This window comes from Somniosus microcephalus, chromosome 12 (assembly GCF_052327205.1).
Source record: "Somniosus microcephalus isolate GS21.2 chromosome 12, FLI_Smic_1.0, whole genome shotgun sequence".
NCBI classification, from domain to species: Eukaryota; Metazoa; Chordata; class Chondrichthyes; order Squaliformes; family Somniosidae; genus Somniosus; species Somniosus microcephalus.
The window spans coordinates 67360568-67385068 of NC_140998.1; the positions used below are offsets into that span (position 1 = coordinate 67360568).

Sequence of the window (24501 nt, forward strand, 5' to 3'; positions counted from 1 at the left end):
AAAAACATTATATTTATTCAATATATCACAGAGTGAGGACTTTTGATGTACATTATTAACTACATTGTTTGGATGTCCCAAGTTTTTCTTTAAAAGGGTATACAGTATATACATTTAGAAAAGACGTGGTTCAGTGCAGTGGACTATATCACCCAGTGGGCTTCACTCTAAAGAGTTTATAGCACTACTTGAAGGACAGGATGTCAGATTTATAGTTGTGCTTTAGTCCAAACATAATCATATAAGGAATTCGTAAAGGATATACATCATTTGACATTTTGATTTTCAAATGTTCACTTTCTTTCACAATGGTAAGATATGTCCAATGTATTTTCATTACAAAATGATAAAATTGTAATAGGACAAAAGCAGCTAAAACAAGTTCAATGTTCAAAAAGATTAACGTGGGCTACTGATGCATTACAAAGGCTTTCAGAGGAGGTGATCTTAGTATCTAAGTCATCAGAAGTATAAAGTTTTTGTTTACTACACTCAACAGAGTAATGCTGTATCCCTGTTACGTTACGTGAAACACTATATTTAATTGCTTCCTCCATTGCAACTAACTGGATGATGCTGGGCAACAGCCTAATAGTGAACTAAGGCTTTTTAAGACTTGCCCAACAGAAAGTATCAAATACCATGTCACCCTTGTATGTCTCAATCGTCACATATCTAATGTTGCAACATTTTACCTTAAAATCTCCACTATGTTAAACTATTAGTAGGAGTTTGCTGGTGGATATGATGTAACCAAATATTTGCATTGCAATATTAAAACCATCATGCATTGCGTGTTTTCACAAAGGAATGGAAATGATAGAAGTTTTATAAATATTTAATCAAGTATTTATTAGAATTTTTGTTAAATTCACCCGTAGTCGAATAATGGGCGTTTAATGAACTACGGTTGGACCCGGGCGTTGGACTCCTTAAATCATGAACAGATAATCTTTCATAATTTGTGGACAAAGTCTGGTACATTAGGGTTATTTTGACTTTCTACAGGTAAAACAGTCAAATTAAAGTTTATTATGTAATCAGCTTAAATAATATCAATACTCAAGAACATAACTTTAAGCCTTTTAAGTACCTAAAAGCACTTCTTCTATGCTACGAGTTTATCCTTCTACAGATGGCAAATCTCTCAGTTCGATGGTAACTCCCAGTTTATGGAATAATTTCATCTACATCTCAACTGTAATAATATAGGAAGAGCTGAATGAAACTTAGTAATTTTTAAAAAAAATAAAGGCAATTCCTCTATTCTAGCCACCTTCAGTGTTCTCTGCTGAGTAAGTAGTCCTCCGCAGGAATAAATAGTTCTAAAGAATGACCAATATTCTTCGTCAAAGAAGTGTAACGTATATCAATAACATTATACAGTCCATTTTTTAAATTAAAAAATCTTTAATTATTCTCCGCACTTACGCACTATATAAAACTAAGAAGAAAAAAAGAAAGTGGATGTGATTGGGGATGTATCCGTGGGCACCAGCGGTGGCGTACTGATTGAAAACCACGTACAGCAGTGCGCGCCCAACCGAACTTGGCGACGGGAAGTGCAACGGCTCGTTTGACGGACGTGCGGCCCGACCAATGGGGAGGGGGCAGCCGCGCCGCAGGCGGGGCCCCCGGTCCAATGGGAGGGCGCGGTGGGCGGCGGGGGCGGCGAGCAGGTTGGGGTGCGCGTCAGTGTGGCCGGTGGTGTAGAGGGAGCGCGGAGCGGCGCTGGAGGCTGAGGGCTGCTGCTGGTGGTTGGTTCTGCCGCCGCTTGCTCACATACATACACACACAAGAGGCGCTGACACTCGCATAGGCAGAGCCGGGCGGAAAGTTTAACGCAACAAAGTGTCGCGGCGCAACAAAAGGCGGCATCGCGGTGGCTGGCCGCACAGGACTAACAATGCCGACCATGATCGAGAAAGGGCCCGAGGTCTCGGGCAAAAGAAGAGGAAGGAACGGTGCGAAAAGTTTTGCGGGGGGAGCAGCGACGAACGGCAACAACTCCTGGGAAGAGGCGAGCAGCGGCTCTGATGACGAGCACGGTACTGGCAGCAGCCGTGTAGCCTAGAACTGACTTTTCTTTAATTATTATTATTGGTTTTATTTAAGTGCGCTGACATCGGTTTGTTTGTTTATTTGAATAGAAATGTATTCTAATTACTTGTTACAGGTGGAGGAATGCGAGTGGGTTCCCAATATCAGGCGGTTGTCCCTGACTACGATCCCGGTGAGTTTTTCCTTTCTTTAATTCTGCCTGTGTTGAAATAGCCTAAAACTGCCGTATTGATCATCATCATCACCCCCCCCCCCCCCCTTTCCCACTACTTTATTTAAGGGGTTAAATTAAATAGGGGTCAATGAAGGAGAGAGCTGAGTGTGAGCAAAAACGGATTGGCTTCATTCTGGGTCGCCGTGAGAAGAGTTAATAAAGCAGATCTAAAAGTGCAGGACATTAATTATAATAAAATGAGGGCAGATGAATAACTTTTTTCCTCTTCACCCTACTGTTCGTCTTGAGAATAGCAGCAACAGCAGCGTGTGCTGCAGGCGTGCTTTGACTTAAATCATCATTTCCTACCCCACCCTGGATAAAATTGAAATATTGTACCAATATTCGTGCGTTTAAAAAGTTCTTAATGAGACCAATCCAAGTTCCCGGGTTTAAATGTCGCTAATTGGTTTATGCGATTTATGAAACTCCTTCCTCCCTCGTTTCAGGTGCGGTTACTTTCACATTCGCTATGAATGAGGATAATGAGCATGAAAAAATGTATGAGTAAATTTGGGCTTTCAATGCTACTTCAATTCTCTTAAATTCGTTGAGGTTTTATCAGTTTAGCTCAGATCGACAATGTGATTTAAAAACTAGTGTATTTTGAAGTCTGCATTATTTACCTCTGAGCGCATGTGCGAGAAATAGGAAAACAAGACACCGAAAACGATGCTAAAGGTGTTGTCGAGTGAATGTATATGTTGGAATATAATTAAAAGTTGGACAGCTCCATATTCTAAGGTGTTTTTATCGCGAGTAAAGGTTCGGTATTAAAGCCCTTGTATTTTAAGTACTGTAGGAAAACCATCTACTGTAAGACTTTGAAGGCAACATTTCAAATCGACAAGAAATTGTTTCTAATGTAAATATTGCTAGTATTTTTTTTCATTGGCGAATAGTTTGCTCACATTGAGAAGATTGTTTTGTTTTATTACATATTACAGAAGTGTTCCAGAAGTTGTGCTTGGATGTTGTAGCTTGGTCAGCAAATTTTTATTAAAAATGTTTTTAAAACCACAATTTTAATTTAATTGCTTGTCATTTTGTTACACTAGTGACAAGATTTAGGCTTGTGTCAAAAAGATGCAACTTCATGCTAAATTGGCTTTGTTTAAAATCGGACATTGCTTTTGAAAGATAATTTAACAAGGTTTTCCTATTTAATTTCTCATGTTTCAGATTTTGTTTTGGAATGTAGGGGATGTCACAATAAAAGTTGACATTTTACAACAAGTACAGTAGGGCAAGTGTATTAAAGGTTAAGAATTGCAGTAAATTTAAGTTTTTCTGTTTGTCAGTGTGATGGGGTTGATGGTGATATTGGGAGAAGTGACCAAAAGATTGGTCAGAAAGTGGAGTTTTAAGTGGTCTTAAAGGAGGAGAGGGAGGTGAAGGAGCTTAGGGAGGAGTGCATAACTGGCTGAAATCAGGAATAGTAAGCCTGAGGGACTTTGCAGTGTTGGAGCTCAGAGATGGGGAGATGCAAGCCGATGAAAGGATTTATCAAAAAGGAGGGAGTGTTATTTGGGGATTGGGAGTTGATGCAAGTCAGTGAGGAAAGGGTGATGGAGCTGGACTTGGTGTGCGATAGGATATGGGTAGCAGAGTTTTGAATGGGAGGAAGTGGTGACTGGGATGCTGACCAGGAGAGCATTGGAATAGTCGAGTCTGGGGGAGACAAAGGCATGGATGAGCGACTCAATGGCAGATGGGCTGATGTCGTGGTTGTTTTGGAGATGGTATTGCACGGGGTTTGTGATGGAGAGGATATGGAGTCGGGGCTGAATAGGATGCTGAGGTTATGAACAGTCTGGTTCAGCTTGAGATAATGGCTGAGGAGGAGAGATGGCATTTGAGGCAAGGGTTTAATTTATGGATGGAGCCTTGGAGGACTTCCTCATCCTTCTTGACTTGTCTGCAGCTTTTGACACTGTTGACCACTCCATCCTTCTCCAAAGCCTCTCCACCGTCGTCCAGCTGGGTGGTACTGCACTCTCTTGGTTCCATTCTTATCTATCTAATCATAACCAGAGAATCACCTGCAACGGCTTCTTTTCCCACTCCCGCATCATTACCTCTGGTGTGCCCCAAGGATCTGTCCTTGGCCCCCCTTCTATTTCTCATCTACATGTTGCCCCTTGGCGACATCATCTGAAAACACAGCGTCAGTTTTCACATGTACGCTGACGACACCCAGCTCTACCTCACTACCTCTTCTCTCGACCCCTCCACGATGTCTAAATTGTCTGACTGCTTGTCCGACATACAGTTCTGGATGAGCAAAAATTTTCTCCAGTTAAATATTGGGAAGACCGAAGCCATTGTTTTCGGTCACCGCCACAAACTCCATCCCTCTCCCTATTATCTGTCTGAGGCTGAACCACACTGTTCACAACCTTGGTGTCATATTTGACCCTGAAATGAGCTTCCGACCACACATCCGCAGCATAACAAAGACCGCCTACTTCCACCTCTGTAACATGGCCTGTCTCCGCCCTTGCCTCAGCTCATCTGCTGCTGAAACCCTCATCCATGCCTTTGTTACCTCTAGACTTGACTCTTCCAATGCATTCCCGGCTGGCCTCCCACATTCCACCCTACGTAAACTTGAGGGCATTCAAAACTCTGCTACCCATGTCCTAACTCTCTCGCCCATCTCCCCTGTGCTCGCTGACCTACATTGACTCCCAGTTAAGCAGCGCCTCAATTTCAAAATTCTCATCCTTGTTTTCAAATCCCTCCATGGCCTCGCCCCTTCTTATCTCTGATTCTCCTTCAGCCCCACAAACCCCCCACCCCCCAAGATATCTGCGCTCCTCTAATTCTGCCCTCTTGAGCATCCCTGATTATAATCGCTCAACCATTGGTGGCCGTGCCGCCTGTTGCCTAGGCCCTAAGCTCTGGAATTCACTGCCTAAACCTCTCCGCCTCGCTACCTCTCTTTCCTCCTTTAAGACGCTCATTAAAACCTACCTCTTTGACCAAGCTTTTGATCCCCTGCTCTAATTTATCCTTATGTGGCTTGGTGTCAAATTTTTTGTCTTAAAATACTCCTGTAATGCCATGGGACGTTTTACTATGTTAAAGGTGCTATATAAATGCAAGTTGTTGTTGAGCAGAAAGAGCCAGTCACGGTCTGTACTCCTGATGACTATTTAGCTATTCCTGCTGGAAGTTCACATCTGCATATTGAGCAAAGACAGATTGGGCCCAACTGTGATGCCTGCAGATGAATTAGGCTTAGGGAGGCAGTTCCAGAGCATAAGCCTTGGCAGCTGAAGGCCAGCCGCCAATGGTGGAGCGATTTAAAATCGGGGTTGTGCAAGAGGCTGGAATTGGAGGAGTGCAGAGATCGGGAGGGGCGAGGCCATGGAGGGATTTGAAAACAAGGGTGATGTGCTCTATCTGTAACTTAGCAGTGCTGAAATTGTGGCTGCTCTAGCCAAGATCGGTTCACTCAGCACAGTGGGTTGAACTTGGGACTGTTTTGGTCTGTATCACTTGTTACTGATTGCATAAATTCTTTGAACCATTCGGGGAGCAAACTTGAATTTCGATACATGCCATTTGTATGTGACAATTACTTTCTAGGCTAAAGAATGCTAATTAGAAAATCTCTAGGTTGTTAAATGGATGACCTAGCCAAAGAATAGAATTTATTTTACATTGAAATGGCCTTGTATGAAATTTGGTATCTTGAGTTTGGTTTGAATTTTTAGAATTAATTGTAATATGACTACTGTAACACTACAGCATGGAATACAGTTGCTCTTTTCAAGTTTAAATTATGGTGCCAATATTACTGTTTTCCTCATAACATTCTAGTTTGTGGGACTACAGTTTTTTTTAAGTGACACTTTGGCCACCATGGTTGTACATTTGGTAAATGACAAAGTAGTGGCCAGTGGTCTTGTGTAGTGAAAGTTTGGGGATCCATGGGATCAAAAGACACAGCAAGCCTGATGGATATCGCTTCATTGATGATTGCAGATGGAATAAACCCAAGTATTTTCTTCCTGCTTTGATTTATTGGTAAGCAGCAAACTTATGTAACAGTTTGTACTACGTATAATTATTGTCTTTTTGTGATGTTGCATCATTGATTAAAACAAATATTTATCTGACTTTTGAAAAGAACACTAAGAACTGAAGATTTAAACCCCTTAAGTGAATCATTTATAAATGTAGGAGTGCACCTAAGGTCCAAACTTCAAGTATTTCTTGGGCGGGGGAAATCTGTTAAAGAATTAGTTGGTCTGTAAAATAAGAAATTGCCAGTTTAGCAGAGGAAGAATAAGATGTGGCAGAGATCTAAATTGATGCTTTTGTTTCCATTTTACTAATAGTATTCTAAGCCATGCAACCAAATGTGAAGTTATGATGACTAGATACATTGCTATGAAGAAAGTTGGTTTTATTCCAAATCTATTAACTGCTTGTACTTGGTCATATGCCTCCAAGGATATTCATCTAATGGGAAGCAGAGGAGAAAGACAGAAATATAAGAAATTAGAATGGACTACATAGAGGTTTTATTTTTAAATGATGAGAAACAAGACCCTGACCTATAGACTGTTTTATATTTAGAGAAAGTGTTGGAAATAATTATAATATGCAGTTTGGGGGATCATTTAATAAGTGGAACAAATGGATTTTAAGGGATGCAGCTCTTGCTTAAATCTATTGATTTTTTAAGTGTTTTTCAAAAAAGTGAAATAAGTTCTTTGAAGTGGTAATTGACAGGTCATTTTAACCTATCGTGGCAATGTTTCTATTAAAGATATAAGTTGAGTTTTCGAATAGAAGTCTAGAGGTAATCAAAAGCATTATGTATGTGTATGTATGCCTTGAGGCAAATGCAGGTGCTGTAGAAAGAATATAGGAAAGAGAAATTGGGTGCAGCTCCAGGAACTATAAGGGTAAATTGAAAAAACTTTGTTTTTTGCTTCAAAGGAGAAAAGAAACAATAGGATGTGAAAGAGACAAAGTACAATTAGTGTGCTTATTTTTATGTTTTCCAGTAGAGTGACATAAAATAAAAAGTTAGTTAAATATTTGGAGTTTACAGACAGTATATAAACTGGGTCATGGAATACAATGGAAATGTTTGTATGTGACTATTTGAGTCTGGATTGTTAGAGTAATATATTAAGCTAGCTGAGCTTTTTAGTTACAGGATGAAACTAAAATGCTTGCTTTTGAAAACTTTTAAATGCCACTTGATTTATACAATTTGCTGCAGATATGAAATTGCAGTGAATGATTTGGCTAGAATCACAATCTTGATTGAAAGGGTTGTAGTTTAGATTAGTTACTGTTGCCATCATTTGAGATGTAAGAAATTGTTTGGAACCTTGTAGTATATTCTAAAGTTCAAAACACTAAGTAATGATGGCATCTACACCGTTCTGATGGTACAGCATCAGCTTTACATAATGGTAGCACTTTTACCTCTGAGTCATAAGGCCATGGATTCAAGCCCAACTCCAGGGACATGATCTAGGCTGACATCAGTGCAGTACTGAAGGAGTTCTGCATTAACTGTGATGCAATCTTTTAAGGTGAGGCCCTATCTGCCTGTTCATATGGATTGAAAAAAAATCTCATGGCACTATTAGAGTGTTCTCCTGATGTCTAGACCTACATTTATCCCTCAACACCTTGCTAGCAGGAGGTGCAGCTTCTTGAAGGCAAATGGTCTATCCAACACTAATCATAGTAACATGGAAAAAGCAAAGTCAATATTCAGAATTTTAAAAGTTTGATGAGGTCTGAACTTAAGTCAAAATGTAGGATTTGACATGCAACTGACTTGGAAAAGATGAATGTGGGATATAATCTTACAGGTGATTTCTGGCACTGAAGGTACTGTCTCATTAACTTTGTTCACTTGGCAACCTCCAGCAAAATTTGGTAGTGTATTCAGGCAACTATTCTGTCTTATTTTAGGATTCTGGGTGTTTGTCCTACAAAGAAAATAAAACACAGATTTCACTTGGCTACACTTCAATTTGGTTTGTCTAGGGACTAAGCTGTGTCATGTGCACCACAGAGAACAAAGAGCTGAACCAGGCAGTCGCAGAACAAAACAGTAAACGGTGAAAAATAAAATTGTAATTTTCTTCTATTGCCTGGAAACACTTATCATTTAGATTTACAATGATCATATGCAAGTGCTATTAGAGATGATTTAACTGTCGCTGCTTCAGTACCAGCAGCAATCAACATTGGATCATATGCTACGTATGTTTTCTTTCTGTGTACTTGAGCTGCAACTTTCTTCTACTAAACCACTGTTGTAATGGTTCTGTCTATCTAATACTTCACACTGTGCACACAAGCAACCATTAAGCTTTTCTGATTAGCTCAAATAGTCATTGGTTTTGTGGGTTGTGGAATTAACATTCAAATTGCTGCAAAAAATTTTTCTGAATCCTTTGTGGTCCTGCTCTCTCTTCAACCAGCCAAAGGCCCTTCTGCTTGTGTTGTAAGGTTCTTCAGAAATGTTCCTATCAATGTGTCCTTTTGCTGCCCCAGTGACCCTTCCATTGTCCAACCTGACCCACTCCTGAGTGCTTCTGGATGTCCGACCCATACTGACTGCTCTCTGACCCAACCCAGCCTTGAGTTCTTCCTGGCCTTATGAGCCCTGCCTTCAGAACTTTTGCTTTGCTTCCAGCCTCACCATCAGGCTTGATCTGGTGACCCCTGTGCCTGCTTGCTTTATCCCTCCCGCCTAGCAGCCACTACTTGGCCAAGCTTCTCGCTGTCCCCAGCCAAGGAAGCCTGCTTATAGTGTTCTGTCTCCGCTCCTGACCAGTGCCAATGAACAATGCCACAAGAGATCAACTAGTATTACATTGAAAATGTGATAGGTATTTTGAGTTGTAGGAAGGAGAAAGATTTCACTTAACATGGCAGTAAATTTAGTTTTAATAGTCTAATTGTTTGTAGATTTTAACCATATACATTGAAGTTCCTGTAAATGATGTAGGGAAACTGGATTTCTTGATTAATTGTGAATTGTGAGTGTAGCCATACGCTCTGGAATTCCCTCCCTAAAACTCTGCTTCTCCACCTCTGCTCTTTTAAGACCTTCCTTAAAACCTACCTCTGACCATGCTTTCAAGTCACCTCTCCTAATATTGCCTCCTTTGGCTAGGTGTCAGTTTTTGTCTGATTACGCTTCTGTGAAGCGCCTTGGGTCATTTCCCTATGTTGTATACTTGTATCATAATCTTGTATTTGTACAATACAAAATACAGTACTGCACAATAGAATTAAGGGAATACACAACCTAATTGGCAATAATTTGTCACAATTAAATTCCTGCACAGCACTTCCTTTGTCAACCCAGGTCTGTGTATTCTTTTAACTTCTTTCTCCATCTACATTAGGAAGGCCTGCATTGCTCGTGGTTGGACACTTTATCTTCTGCCTTATTTCTTATTGTAAAAGAGCCATGACTTCAGTCCCTCAGTTCTTCCATCATAATCAACAGGATCACTTGCTTACTGTTCCCTCAGTGATTGGTTGTTCAATTCTAATTTATAGCCGTAATTGTTCAGTGTTATCTTAATCTGGGTTTGCTTGATAATGTTTTGCATCAATTTATATTTATCTACACTGGAACATTTACTTTTTTCAAGTACTTTGTTTATGAATTGAAGTTGCTTTGGTGTGGGCCTCCACCAAGTTTCAGATGCTGTGTGTTCTGGTTTGGAACTTTCAGCTACTGGTCATCTAAGGTATCTATCTTCCATCAGAGCAATAACTTTAATGTGTCAAAGGTGCCTTTATTTCTTTCAAATGGGTATGTCAAAACTAAATGCTTGGAAGTGATCTTGCAGGGAGAAAAAAGGGTGGCTTTGCTTTGCTCAGGTACTGGTTTTCAAAATTAAGTCTACCATTTAAATCTAGAAACAAGTACAAGTACTCCACATCAGACAGGGATTTGGTCAGTATAGAAGGACCTCTGTAGTCTGTCATGGAACTTGTCAGATAGTTATTTGTTAAGTGTAGTGGTTATGTTACTAGTAATCCAGAGACCGGGACTAATCCAGTGAATCTCTCTGGCAGTTTCAGAATTTTATTTCAGTTTTTAAAAAAAATCTGGAATTAAAAAGCTGTTGCCAGTGAAAGTGACCATGAGCTGTCGAATTGTTGTAAAAATCTAACTGGCTTACAACAATTGTCTTCTAGGGAAGGAAACCTGCTGTCCTTTCCTGGTCTGGCCTATATGCGACTCCAGTGCCACACCAAAGTGACCCTTAACTGACCTCTGAAGTAGCCTAGTAAGCGTCTCTGTTGTATCAAACTGCTTCGGGAACCTAGGGATGGCAAATAAATGCCACTCTTGCCAACGATGCCACATCCTGAGATTTTTTAAAAAGTTCTATACCTCCTTGTGTGGCTGGGGGAAACCAGCCAATAGTGTTCTCTCAGTTCTTGGCAGTTCTAGTGTTGTTTCAGAACTCTTTCACCTCTGATAAGGACACAGGCATTAGACTTAGCCTGTGACCATATGCAATATTTGCTTATTTCTATTGCACATGCTTTGTTTCACTCTACTTTTGCAATGTACTTTGTGGTCTTTCTGCCAAAGACCTGTGAAAGATGGAAAGGAGATGTAGAAGAGAAAGTATTGCCTTTTGGTGCTCATTACTTGATCCCTCTAGACAGATTTCTGTTTGTATTTTTGCCCAATGCTATCTTATTTGGGTGTACCACTTGCATATCTAATTGTGCAGCTTCTGAATCTATCCTCAAACTTGCTGAATTTTCTATGGCCTATGATTTCTGCATTTCATATCCTGCCTACTTTAGTGATCTGTCCCATATTTGGTTTGAAATGTCCTGGGTTAACTTTTCATTAGCCATGGCTATGATGGGCATAGACTATGCAAGTGCCTTCTAGGATAAGAACATCATGAATTGGTGATATACCAGGTTTTGATTGTACTGTAGTTGTTTACTATGAGTTTGATGAGCTTTGACACGGATGATGTATGGATACTGCTTCTATAGTTATCAGGGACTGACTCTTATTAATGGATACAATGTTTAATACTTTCCATTCAAATGAAACCGTACCAGTTGATAGTAATAGTACCGGGGAAACAGCTCAGCTCATTCCTCATAGGGATTTAATATTCTGAGCTTCTGTTGCATCAATTTAGTAGTTTTTTTCTGGGACCAAGCTTTTAAAATAAATGTTTAACTTGTGCCTCATCACAACTGCTGGTCGAACTTGTAGTACCTGCCCTTTATTTTCAGATGGGCAAGTGCGGATTAATTAAGGAAAACCAGCATTGTTAAGGGCAAATCGTGTTTAACTTGATCGAGTTGGTTGATGAGGGCAATGCGGTTGACATGGTGTACATGGATTTCCAAAAGGCGTTTGATAAAGTGCCACATAATAGGCTTGCCAGCAAAGTTGAAGCTCGTGGAATAAAAGGGACAGTGGCAGCATGGCTAAGTGACAGGAAACAGAGAGCAGTGGTGAACGGTTGTTTTTCAGACTGGAGGAAGGTATACAGTGGTGTTCCCCAGGGGTTGGTACTTGGACCACTGCTTTTCTTGATCTATATTAAAGACTTGGACTTGGGTGTACAGGGCGCAATTTCAAAATTTGGAAGTATAGTGAACAGTGAGGAGGATAGTGATAGACTTCAAGAGGACATAGACAGGCTGGTTAAATGGGCTGACACGTGGCAGATGAAAGTTAGCGCAGAAAAGTGCGAAGTTATACACTTTGGTAGGAAGAAAAAGGCGAGGTAATATAAACTAAAGGGTACAATTCTAAAGGGGGTGCATGAACAGAGACTTGGGGGTATATGTGCACAAATCATCAGAGGTGGCAGGGCAGGTTGAGAAAGTAATTAAAAAAGCATAGACACTGGGCTTCATAAATACAGGCATAGAGTACAAAAGCAAGGAAGTTATGATGAACCTGTATAAAACAATGGTTCGGCCTCAACTGGAATATTGTGTCCAATTCTGGGCACCACACTTTAGGAAGGATGTGAAAGCCTTCGAGCGGGTACAGAAAAGATTTACGAGATTGGTTCCAGGGATGAGGGACTTCAGTTACGTGGATAGACTAGAGAAGCTGGGGTTGTTCCCCTTAGAGCAGAGAAGGTTGAGAGGAGATTTGATAGAGATGCTCAAAATCATGAGGGGTCTAGACAGAGTAGATAGAGAAACTGTTCCCATTGGCGGAAGGGTCGAGAACCAGAGGACACAGATTTAAGGTGATTGGCAAAAGAACCAAAGGCGACATGAGGAAAGACTTTTACGCAGCGAGTGGTTAGGATCTGGAATGCACTGTATGAAAGGGTGGTGGAGGCAGACTCGATCGTGGCTTTCAAAAGGGAATTGAATAAGTACCTGAAGGAAAAAAATTGCAGGGCTACGGGGAAAAGGTGGGGGAGTGGGACTAGCTGAAGTGCTCTTGCAGAGAGCTGGTACGGGCTCGACGGGCCGAATGGCCTCCTGTGCTGTAACCGTTCAATGATTCTGTGTCTTCTGTAATGTATTAAACGCTGCTGTATCTACTGAGTTAGCGGGTTGTTGAAAATAGATTGAATTAACTTCCATCAGTTTGTGAAGGTTTTTTGACAATTTACATGATGGGGCCATTGAGTCCTAAATATCCAAAGTCTTTTAGTCTGAAAACAGGGAATGACCTGTAGGCATTTCATTTGCTCCTGATTCTGAATTTGGTACGGAATTTTCTTGTGAAGCAATACTATAGTAATCCTGTTTTTTATAAAAAGCGTAGTTCTTGGATCTGTTAGACCTCAAGGCCAGTCAACTTGAAGCTGTTTCTGAAAAATGACCAGATCTGATGCCTTTTCTCTCAGAATCGGTTCTCAGGCAGTTGTTTAATTACTTCTCCCCCTTCAGCAGTAAATGCACATTCAGCATCCAGGAAAATATTTCATTTTAGTGGCATGTAATGCCATGTGGAAGAGATGCATTTTATATGGTTGGGACAATCCATTTACCACTAATATTTACATGATGATCAGAGCCTCATTAATCCTGATTATCGCTCATCTAAAAACTATAAAGAACATAAGAAATAAGAGCAGGAGTAGGCCATGCTATACTACATCGTATGCCTGTGGAAGGAAAATGTGTAGGACAGCAGCTGTGAGGTTGCTTTTATGAGAATGATCTGAATAATTGGGCATTTTGTCTGAACCTTTCCCCCAGTTTTTTTTATTCGTTTCTGGGATATGGGCATCGCTGGCAAGGCCAGCATTTATTGTCCATCCCTAATTGCCCTTGAGAAGTGTTGGTGAGCTGCCTTCGTGAACTGCTGCAGTCCGTGTGGTGGAGGTACTCCCACAGTGCCGTTGGGGAGGGAGGATCGGCGATATATTTCCAAGTTAGGATGGTGTGTGACTTGGAGGGGAACTTGGAGGTGGTGGTGTTCCCATGCGCCTACTGCCCTTGTCCTTCTAAGAACATAAGAAATAGGAGCAGGAGTAGGCCAATCGGCCCCTCGAGCCTGCTCCACCATTCAATAAGATCATGGCTGATCTGATCCTAACCTCAAATCTACTATCCCTCTACATCCCTCCCGAACCCATGTGATCTCCTGGGAGAGGCGAAAAACCAGATAAAAAACCCAATGGCCAATTTGGGAGGAAAAAAATCTGGGAAATTCCTCTCCGACCCATCTAGGCAATCGAAACTCGTCCAGGAGATCACTGTCCCTATATTTTCTACAGTACTTCCCTTCTGTAAAAGGTGATCCCCACCCCAGCCAGGAACAGGAATAGAACCATCTCCTGAAATCTAACACATAATTAGAACACAAGAAGTAGGAGCAGAACCAGGCTACGAGTTGCTGCAGTGCATCTTGTAGGTGGTACACACTGCAGATACGGTGCGCTGGTGGTGGAGGGAGTGAATGTTTAAGGTGGTAGATAGGGTGCCAATCAAGCGGGTGGCTTTGTCCTAGATGGTGTTGAGTTTCTTGTGGTGTTGGATTGCAATAGCTGTTTATAAACTTTGATTTGCTTCTTTTTAATTTTTGAGTATGTGCCCCTTAAAATGTTATATTTCTTGCTCTAAAAATGGTTTCACTTTTGGACCTGATTTTGGTATTTGGCATCTTGAAGCTTGTTAGCCTACTGAATTTTATCCATTAATCTGGAAATACTCAGCAGGTCAGTCAGCATCCACAGATGCTGCCTGACCTGCTGAGTATTTCCAGCATGTTCTGTTTCTGTTTTTATTTCAGATTTCCAGCATCTGCAGTATTTTGCTTTTTGTATTATCCATCAATCTGGTTGGACTGCTCGACTTCACCTGAAATTTTTCTTGAAACTTGAGTTCTGTCTGTTTTTGTGGTTGCAGTGCACAAATTCACTTGTATTTGCATCCCCCCAAAGGCATAGTTGGCTCATGATTACGGTCAGCATGTGGAGTCGGGACAAGTAGCAGAATGGATCGCAAGCTAGCTTAAAAATAGAAAACTGAGTAGGGATGAAGGATAGTTACTCAAACTTCAAAAGGTGAGAAGTGGTGTTCCACAAGGATCGGTGCTGGGACCACTGTTGTTCACCACTTACATAAACGTTGGACTAGGAAATCTGAAGTACAATTTCAAAATTTGCAGACAACTCCCTGTGAGGATGGGAACAGGGACTGCGGGGAGGATGAGCAACCTGGCCACAGCACCGTGGAGCGGGGGGGCCATTCAAGTGGGGGGAGTAAAAAGAAATGTTGTAGTGGTAGGGGATAGTATCGTTAGGGGGATAGATAGAGTTCTCTGCAGCCGAGAGCGAGAGTACCGAAGGCTGTGTTGCCTGCCCGGTGCCAGGGTTAAGGACATCTCCTCTGGACTGGAGAGAAACTTGGAGTGGGAGGGGGAGGATCCAGTTGTCTTGGTCCATGTTGGTACCAACGACATAGATAGGACAAGGAAGGAGGTTCTGCTGAGGGAGTTTGAGCAGCTAGGGGCCAAATTAAAAAGCAGAACCACAAGGGGATTATTACCTGAGCCACGAGCGATTTTGGCTAGGACAAATAAAATTAGAGAGTTAAATGCGTGGCTCAAAGACTGGTGTGGGAGAAATGGGTTTTGCTTCCTGGGACACTGGGGCAGGAGGGAGCTGTTCCGTTGGGACGGGCTTCACTTGGCCAGTGCTGGGACTAGAGTCCTGGCGGATCATATAACTAGGGCTGTAGAGAGGGCTTTAAACTAACTAGTGGGGGGGAGGTTCCCAGAGAGCAAATAATACAAATGACAACAGAGAAGGTCATAGACTTAGGTAGCAGTGGGGAAATTAAAAACCAGAGCGTGTCAGGAAGGGGCAGAAGGTATGGAGTAAAAGGTAAAGTAATAAAAAGGGCAAAAGCAGGAACTAAGTGTCACAAAACATCTTTGAAAGTTCTCTATCTGAATGCACGTAGCATTCGTAACAAAATAGACGAGTTAATGGCACAAATAACTACATATGGGTATGATCTTGTGGCCATTACAGAAACATGGCTGCAGGGTGACAATGCCTGGGAATTAAACATACCAGATTATTTAACGATCAGGAAGGAAGGGGAGGTGGGGTGGCTATGTTAATAAAGGAAGGAATCACTGTAATACAGAGAAATGATATTGGGTCAAAAGATCAGGACAATGAAACAGTCTGGGTGGAGGTAAGGAATAATAAGGGGAAAAAAACACTAGTGGGCGTAGTCTATAGGCCTCCGAACTGTGGCAACTCTGTTGGACGGAGTATCAATCAGGAAATAGTTGAGTCTTGTAATAAGGGAACATCTATAATTATGGGGGATTTTAACTATCATATTAATTGGACAAATCAAATTGGGCAGGGCTGCCCTGAGGATGAGTTCATTGAGTGTATTAGGGATGGGTTTCTTGAGCAGTATGTAACTGAACCGACCAGGGGGCAGGCAACCTTGGATCTGGTCCTGTGTAACGAGACAGGATTAATTAAAAATGTCCTAGTAAAGGATCCCCTTGGAATGAGTGACCATAACATGGTTGAATTCCATATTCAATTAGAGGGTGAGAAGGTTGGATCTCAAACAAGTGTGCTAAGCTTGAATAAAGGAGACTATGAAGGTATGAGAGCGGAATTGAGTAGAGTGGATTGGGAAAATAGATTAAAGGGTAAGACGATACATGATCAGTGGTGTACATTTAAGGAGTTATTTTACAACTTCCAAAAAATATATATTCCACTGAGAAGAAAAGGGTGTAAAAGAAAAGACAGCCATCCGTGGCTAAGTAAAGAAATTAAGGATAGTATTCGACTAAAAACAAGGGCATATAAGGTAGCCAAATCTAGTGGGAGGATAGAGGATTGGGAAAACTTTAAAAGACAGCAAAAAATAACAAAAAGATTGATTAAGAAAGGGAAGATAGATTATGAAAGTAAATTAGCAAAAAATATAAAAACAGATAGTAAGAGTTTTTATAGTTATATAAAAAGAAAAAGGGTGGCTAAAGTAAATGTTGGTCCCTTAGAGGATGAGACCGGGAAATTAATGGTGGGAAATATGGAGATGGCAAAAACACTGAATGAATATTTTACATCAGTCTTTACAGTAGAAGACACTAAGAATATCCCAACACTGGACAAATAGGGGGCTAAAGGGGGGGAGGAGCTAAACACGATCAAAATCACTAAGGAAGTGGTACTCGGTAAAATAATGGGACTCAAGGCGGATAAATCACCTGGACCTGATGGCTTACATCCTAGGGTCTTGAGGGAAGTGGCGGTAGGGATTGTGGATGCATTGGTAATAATTTTCCAAAACTCCCTGGACTCGGCAATGGTCCCGGCAGACTGGAAAACTGCTAATGTAACACCCTTATTTAAAAAGGGCAGTAGACAGAAGGCTGGAAACTATAGACCGGTTAGCCTAACATCTGTGGTAGGTAAAATTTTGGAGTCCATTATTAAGGAGACAGTAACAGGACATTTGGATAATCATAATTTAATAGGACAAAGTCAGCATGGTTTTATGAAGGGGAAGTCATGTTTGACAAATTTGCTGGAGTTCTTTGAGGAGGTAACGTATAGGGTGGATAAAGGGGAACCAGTGGACGTAGTGTATTTAGACTTCCAAAAGGCATTTGACAAGGTGCCACACAAGATTATTGCTTAAGATAAAAAATCACGGGATTGGGGGTAATATTCTGGCATGGACAGAGGATTGGCTATCTAACAGAAGGCAGAGAGTTGGGATAAATGGTTCATTCTCAGACTGGCAATCAGTAACTAGTGGTGTTCCGCAGGGGTCAGTGCTGGGTCCCCAACTCTTTACAATCTATATTAACGATTTGGAGGAGGGGACTGAGTGTAACATATCAAAGTTTGCAGATGATACTAAGATGGGGGGGAAAGTAGTGAGTGAGGAGGACATAAAAAACCTGCAAGGGGACATAGACAGGCTAAGTAAGTGGGCAGAGATTTGGCAGATGGAATACAATACTGGAAAGTGTGAGGTTATGCACTTTGGCAGGAAAAATCGTAGAGCAAGTTATTATCTTAATGGCAAGAAATTGGAAAGTACTGAAGTACAAAGGGGAAACTCAAAAGGTTAGTATGCAGGTGCAGCAAGTGATTAAGAAGGCCAATGGAATGTTGGCTTTCATTGCTAGGGGGATAGAATATAAAAATAGGGAGGTATTGCTTCAGTTGTACAAGGTATTGGTGAGGCTGCACCTGGAATACTGCGTACAGTTTTGGTGTCCATACTTGAGAAAGGACATACTTGCTCTCGAGTCAGTACAAAGAAGGTTCACTCGGTTAATCCTGGGGATGAGGGGATGGACATATGAGGAGAGGTTGAGTAGATTGGGACTCTACTCATTGGAGTTCAGAAGAATGAGGGGCGATCTTATTGAAACATATAAGATTGTGAAGGGGTTGGATCGGGTGGATGCAGGGAAGATGTTCCCGATGATGGGTGAAACTAGAACTAGGGGGCATAGTCATAGAATAAGGGGCTGCTCTTTCAAAACTGAGATGAGGAGGAACTACTTCACTCAGAGGGTGGTAGGTCCATGGAATATGCTGCCCCAAAAAGCTGTAGAAGCTACATCACTACATAAATTTAAAACAGAAATACAGTTTCCTAGAAGTAAAGGGAATTGAGGGTTACAGGGAGCGGGCAGGAATTTGGACATGAGTCTAGGTTCGGATCGGTCATGGCCCTGTGGGTAGCGGAGCGGGCCCAGGGGCTGTGTAGCCTGATCCTGCTCCTATTTTGTGTCTAATTCTGTTAGATTCAGGAGATGGTTCTGTGATAGTGGATTGGCAGTTAGGATCAGATCAGCCATGATCTTATTGAATGGCGGAACAGGCTCGAGGGGCCGATTGGCCTACTCCTGCTCCTATTTCTTATGTTCTTATAACACCAAATTGGGTATAGCTAATACTGAGGGCGACTGTGACAAAATACAAGACAACGTTAATAAACTTACAGAATGGGTGTGTAATTGGGAAAGTGGTGCATTTTGATAGGAAGATTAAGGAGACCACATATTGCTTGGCAAATAAGAGTCTAAATGAAGTGGAGGAGCAAAGGGATCTAGGGGTACAGATGCACAAATCACAAAGTAACGACACATAATGAGCCATAACAAAGCACCGTGGTTCATTTTTAGAGGGATAGAATTGAAAAGCGGAGAAGGTTAACCTTGGTTAGACCACACTTGGAGGACTGTGCACAGTTCTGGTCTCCATATAAAAAAGATTTACAGGGATGATACCAGAACTGAGAGGTTACATCCATCAGGAAAGATTGAACAGTTTAGGGGTCTTTGATCTCGAAAAAAGAAGGGTGACCTGATATGGTCTTTCAGATTATGAAAGGGTTTGATAGGGTAGACGTAGAGAAGATATTTCCAATTGTGGGGGAGACAAAAGCTAGGGGCCATGAATATAAGATAGTCACTAAAATTTAATAGGGAATTCAGGAGAAACTTCTTTACCCAGAGGGTGGTTAGAATGTGGAACATGCTACCACAAGTAATAGTTGTGGCAAATAGCATAGATGCATTTCAGGGGAAACTACATAAACACACGAGGGAAAGAGGAATAGAAGATTATGCTGATGGGGTTAGATGAAGAGAGATGGGAGGAGGCTCGTGTGGAGTATAAACACCAGCACAGACTAGTTGGGCAGAATGGCCTGTTTCTGTGTTGCATATTCTATGTAATTCTATGCAAGATGTGTGTGATGACTTCAAGACATCCCTTTGAGCAGGGTGATTAATGGCTATGGTGGGCAACAGTTCAACTTCCTGTTACTGCTTCAGTACCATTCATCCCTACAGTTTAGGCCATTCTATGACAGAATGGACTGTGGAACACTTGGGTCAGTCAAGTAGTCCAAGATCTGAAGCATGAAGGAATCCTGTTGCTGTTCAGAAATGCTCATCAGGAGCAAATGATGTGTTTCTCTAGTACAGGTGTGGAGCAGATGTTGCCTGCATTTTCTGATTTATGATGGTGGTTGAAAATGTCTTAATCAAACATTCAGACCTTGTGTGATAATCCCATGAAAAATGGCTCCATTTTACAAAGGTCAGGCTGAGTAGACTACGGTTCTGTGTATGTAATCACTTCTGGAATGCTCTTTTTGCAGAATTGAGCCTCTGATGCACTCAGGATGTGAACTGTTCATTTTTTCTAATTCTCCCCACAGTTTTCTCCAGTAACACTAATTGGTACTTTTATAGAATTCATAAGATGCAGATTTGTATTTAAAATTGTTTAAACCTTCCCTAACTTACGAATAGACATTCTGTAAATTTAAAAATCATATCCTTGCCCTCCACCCACTGCTGCAAACGTCATTGTATTTTTCCAGCCTTTAAGTATGCTAAAGCGGTAGTATGTATTGCTTCCTGTGATGAGAATATTATACTTCCATTCTCGACTAATGACTATCGGCATGTTAATTTGCATGTACAACATTTTCTCAAAAGTTGTTTTTATGTTATGCTAAGACCTTTGCTAGTGGTTTCTGATGCACTGATCGTGCTGCCAGTTGACATCTGAAAGTAAATTTACTGAGATTGTTACAGTATCATTTTGCCCTGTGTGCATGAGATGATAATTTGACTTCACTAGGATGGCTTGACAGTTGTCACAATTTACATCATTAATGCTTTCTCCATAAGTTATTTTATACAATTATATAACTGGAATTTTTTTAATTTGGAAAAGAGTGCTTTAAGATTTTGGTGACAAATGTGATTTGAGGTTTGTTTTTAGCTGTCCATTTACTGTATATTAAATACAATATTTGTTTTTGTTGTGTTTATATAACTGAATATTTTTAAAATCTCAAATGTAATGCATTCAGTACATTTAAACCTCTGTTGATGCTTTTACTAGTAAAAATAAAAGCACACAGAATTTGAGGTAACATTGTGACATGGGTTTGTAATTGGTTGAAAGGTAGGAGACTAGAGTAGGGATAAAGGAAATGTACTCTGATTGGAATGTAACAAGTGGCATACCCCAGGGATCTGTACTGGGACTTCAGTATTTCACTGAATGAATTCATCAATGAATTGGATGAGGGAATAGAGAATTTGTATATCCAAGTTTGCAGATAACACTAAGTTAGGAGGCACAGTAAGTTGTGTAGATAGGAGCAGAAAGTTAAAAAATGAACATAGGCAGACTAAATGAGTGGGCAAACCTGTGGCAGATGGAGTTCAATGTGGGGAAGTGTAAGGTCATCCATTTTGGATTCAAGAATGACACATCAGAATACTTTCTGAATGGGAAGAGATTAGGAACTGTAGAGGAGCAAAGCAATTTAGGTGCCCATATACAGGAAACTTTGGTTTATCCAGAGGTTGTATGTCCGGAAACCTCGATCCAATGGCAGAAATCAGCAGCCGTTTTGTTAGGTTTTTTTCTTTGTTTAAAAAAATGCTAGAAGAAAAAAAAGTCAGTCTCTGGAAAGCCTCTCTGAAGCTGTTGCTAAGCTACAGAGACGCTTCCAAGGTACGGACCAACTGTTTACAAGCTGTTGCTAAGCAACAGTGTTTGTTGTCAGATACGGAGATGAAAACCTCCGTATCCTTCAACATTAGCGCTGGTCTGTCCGGAAGTTTTCATAGATCGGCATCATGCCGGTCCTGTCGGTGCCGGATATCGCGAAGTTTCCTGTATACAGATCACTAAAAACTAGTGCACAATTACACAAGTAGTGGAATGTTGGCCTTTATTTCAAGAGGGCTGAAATGCAAAGGGGAAGAGGTTATGCTTCAGTTGTACAGAGCCCTGGACAGACCCCATCTGGAGTACTGTGCTCAGTTTTGGGCACCACATGTCAGGAAGGCTATATTGGCCCTGGAGGATGTACTGTACAGATTCACCAGAATGACAGAGGCTTAAAGGGTTAAATTATGAGGACAAGTTGCATAAACCTGGCTTGTACTCGTTTGAGTTTAGAAGGTTGAGTTGTGATCTAATTGAGGCCTTCAAAAATGATAAAGGGATTTGAGAGGGTAGATACAAATAAACTATTTCCTCTGGTGGGGGATTGCATAACCAGGGGAAATGATCTTAAAATTAAAGCTAGGCCATTGAGACAAATCAGGAAGCACTTGTTCACACAAAAAGGTATTGGAAATGTTGAACTCTTCTCTCTCTCTCTCTCTCTTCCCCCCCCCCCCCCCCCCCAAAAGACTGGTTGCTGGGGGTCAATTGACATTTTCAAGACTGAAATCAACAGGTTTTTGTTGGGTAAATGTATCTAGGGATATGGATCCAAGGCCAGTAAATGGAGTTGAGTTACATAGATCAGCCATGGTTTGATTGAATGGAAGAACAGGCTCGAGGGGTTGAATGGCCTACTCTTGTTCCTATGTTCCTAACATCATTTGCATTCTATTGCATAAATTATAAAACATTTATTTCTCTAAATATTGTGCAATAAAAAAACAATCTCTGATATCTACTCCAGTATTATAGCAATTCATCACTTGTTAAATGTTAATTTTCCAACATTTAAAAAAATATATTCTGGGTTTTAAAGTTGAAATACCATTTGCAGAGTAATGTATTCCGAATGGAAGTCTGTATACTTTTAATGAATGAGAAATTTAGTCTCCTGCAGAAAAACAAGTTTTCAGTTGTAGCTTGAATTTGAAACTGTCTTTGATGAATGGCAATGATAATGAGGAAAATTAGAACTTTTGTGGCTCTAAACTATAAAGTCACTCTAGAAAGATTGGTGTAGTAAATTAGAACACTTATTTCCCTTCTGGGATCTAGGTTTAAATCCAGACTGATGAGCTGAAAGTCTCTACTTGTTTTAAATGTGCTGATTAAATTTGGATAGTCTTGATCTGGTTTTGAGTGAGCCTGCAACACACACAGTTGTAACTACTTTTATGCTAATTCAGTGGTTCTCAAACTATTTTGGTTGAAGGACCCCTTTTCAAGTGGATTAGTAAGACCCCCCCCCCCCCCCCCCCATCTAAATTATAATACTTTAGCCAATACTCATGTTGAGTCATATAAAGGGGATAAACACCAACAGACTGGTTAGGCCGAATAACCTGTTTCGTATTGTAATTTCTATGTAATGAATATTCTGTTGTGAAAGTAATGCAGCAGCATCATTTGCCATGTGAAATGTTCATGGAATAAACAAACAGCATAAATGTTTGTTGTCGTGATCAATGAAAATATTGGACAGACACAGTAACTGGTAAATTTAATAACCTACCTATGCTATACTCACTGGCACTTTAAACCAGTTCAGTGAATTCTGTTCCAGTGTTCAACTCAGTCAGCAGGAATCGGGAGACAACCAGATGGTTATTTACATTGTAAATCTTCGTGCCACTCTCAGCACTCCATGCGCACGCCCCTTCTTTGTGAGATGGCCAGCCCACTCTGTGCTGGACCTGTGGCGGCAGCACTCCACTCCCGGCTCGCACCAAGCCCGCCTCCGGCCACCACTCATTTGCTTACTCTGGACCACTTCCTGTGGTCATTCATTAAAGGTCGCTCTATAGATAAAAACAGTTAAGCTGATTTCCTTGATTTACCCCAGTTATTTTGAAAAGCCCTCTCCTCTCAAAGTCTCCAAATTTTACTCCAGATTATTTTGCGGACCCCAGGAAAGTCTACGAACACCCAGGGATCCGTAGACCCCAGTTTGAGAACCGCTGTGCCAAGTGACAGTTTCCGCACTGGATGCCGTGAGGCGCCTGTCTCCGCCACTCCGGATTCGGGGATCTGAACCCGACTGCCTTTCAATCGGCTGAGGGCAACGGAGGCCATCGTCCGTCCCTTCGGAACGGCGTTCGCCTATTTCTTAGGACCGACTGACCGCTGTTCACATGGGACCCTTCTCCACTTCAGCCTTCAAAGTTCTCGTTTGAATATTTGCTACTACCACCAAGATTGGTTTGAGAAATGGAAACTTGCTGGGGCAGGGGTGGGGGGGGGGTTGAATAATTGAATCATGGCATGATTTTAGTTTCCCAATTTATTTCTCTTCTGAAGGCACTGACTATTGGTTGGATAATGGTTTTGTGCCCATGCATGAGACCGAGCAGCGAGTTTCAGCAGATTGTTGGGGCTGATGCAGTTGAGCCCAACCCTGTCCTTGTGTGATGTGAACATGGGATCGACCTCGAGACCTTTTCTGGTCTATCCAACTCTGCTACACTGGGTTATATGTTTACCTACAAACCAGCAGGAGTTTTTTAAATTGGGAATTTTGAAAGGGTAGTTGTGAAGCAATTAGATAGTTATGTTGACCTGATTTTAATAAGCTTTGGTACTTAAATAAGATTATATCTTTGGAGGAAATAAGTGTGGAAGTAATTGGGTCAAATGTAGTTGGTATCCAACTTGGGGGGGAAAAAGAACTGCAGTATAGGCTGATTGTATTGTAGTGGTCTTAGAATTGTGTGGTCTTAGAATTGTGTGTTAAGTATCGTCTATCTGTGTTCCATTTGTTTTTGAACATAAGGCTGCTTTACTATAATTCTAATTATTATTCAAAGCATTAAAGCTCATTGCTGTTGACTATGTGGCCTGTGAAATAAACAGACTGTATTGCTGATATCCACGTATCTTGGAGGGATATGTCCATTTTTAAGAAAATCTATTTTTACTTTGAAATTCTTCACCAAAGGTGAGTGAATATATTGACGACAAAATTATGAAATTGTCAAAATCCAGCATAATGCA

General features: G+C 41.1%; 1 protein-coding gene across 2 annotated transcripts in view; it reads left to right on the plus strand.

Moving 5' to 3' along the window:
- Positions 1-1681: 1681 nt before the first annotated feature.
- rcor1 (REST corepressor 1) overlaps positions 1682-24501 on the plus strand; it is a 191052-nt gene continuing 168232 nt past the window's right edge. The window contains exons 1-2 of one of the 2 annotated variants that reach the window (XM_086003020.1): positions 1682-2048; positions 2177-2233. In XM_086003020.1, the coding sequence (XP_085859146.1) occupies positions 1907-2048; positions 2177-2233 (199 nt within the window). In that variant the 5' untranslated portion in view covers positions 1682-1906. The remainder of the gene's footprint in view (positions 2049-2176; positions 2234-24501) is intronic. The other variant, XM_086003019.1, reaches the window with a different exon arrangement.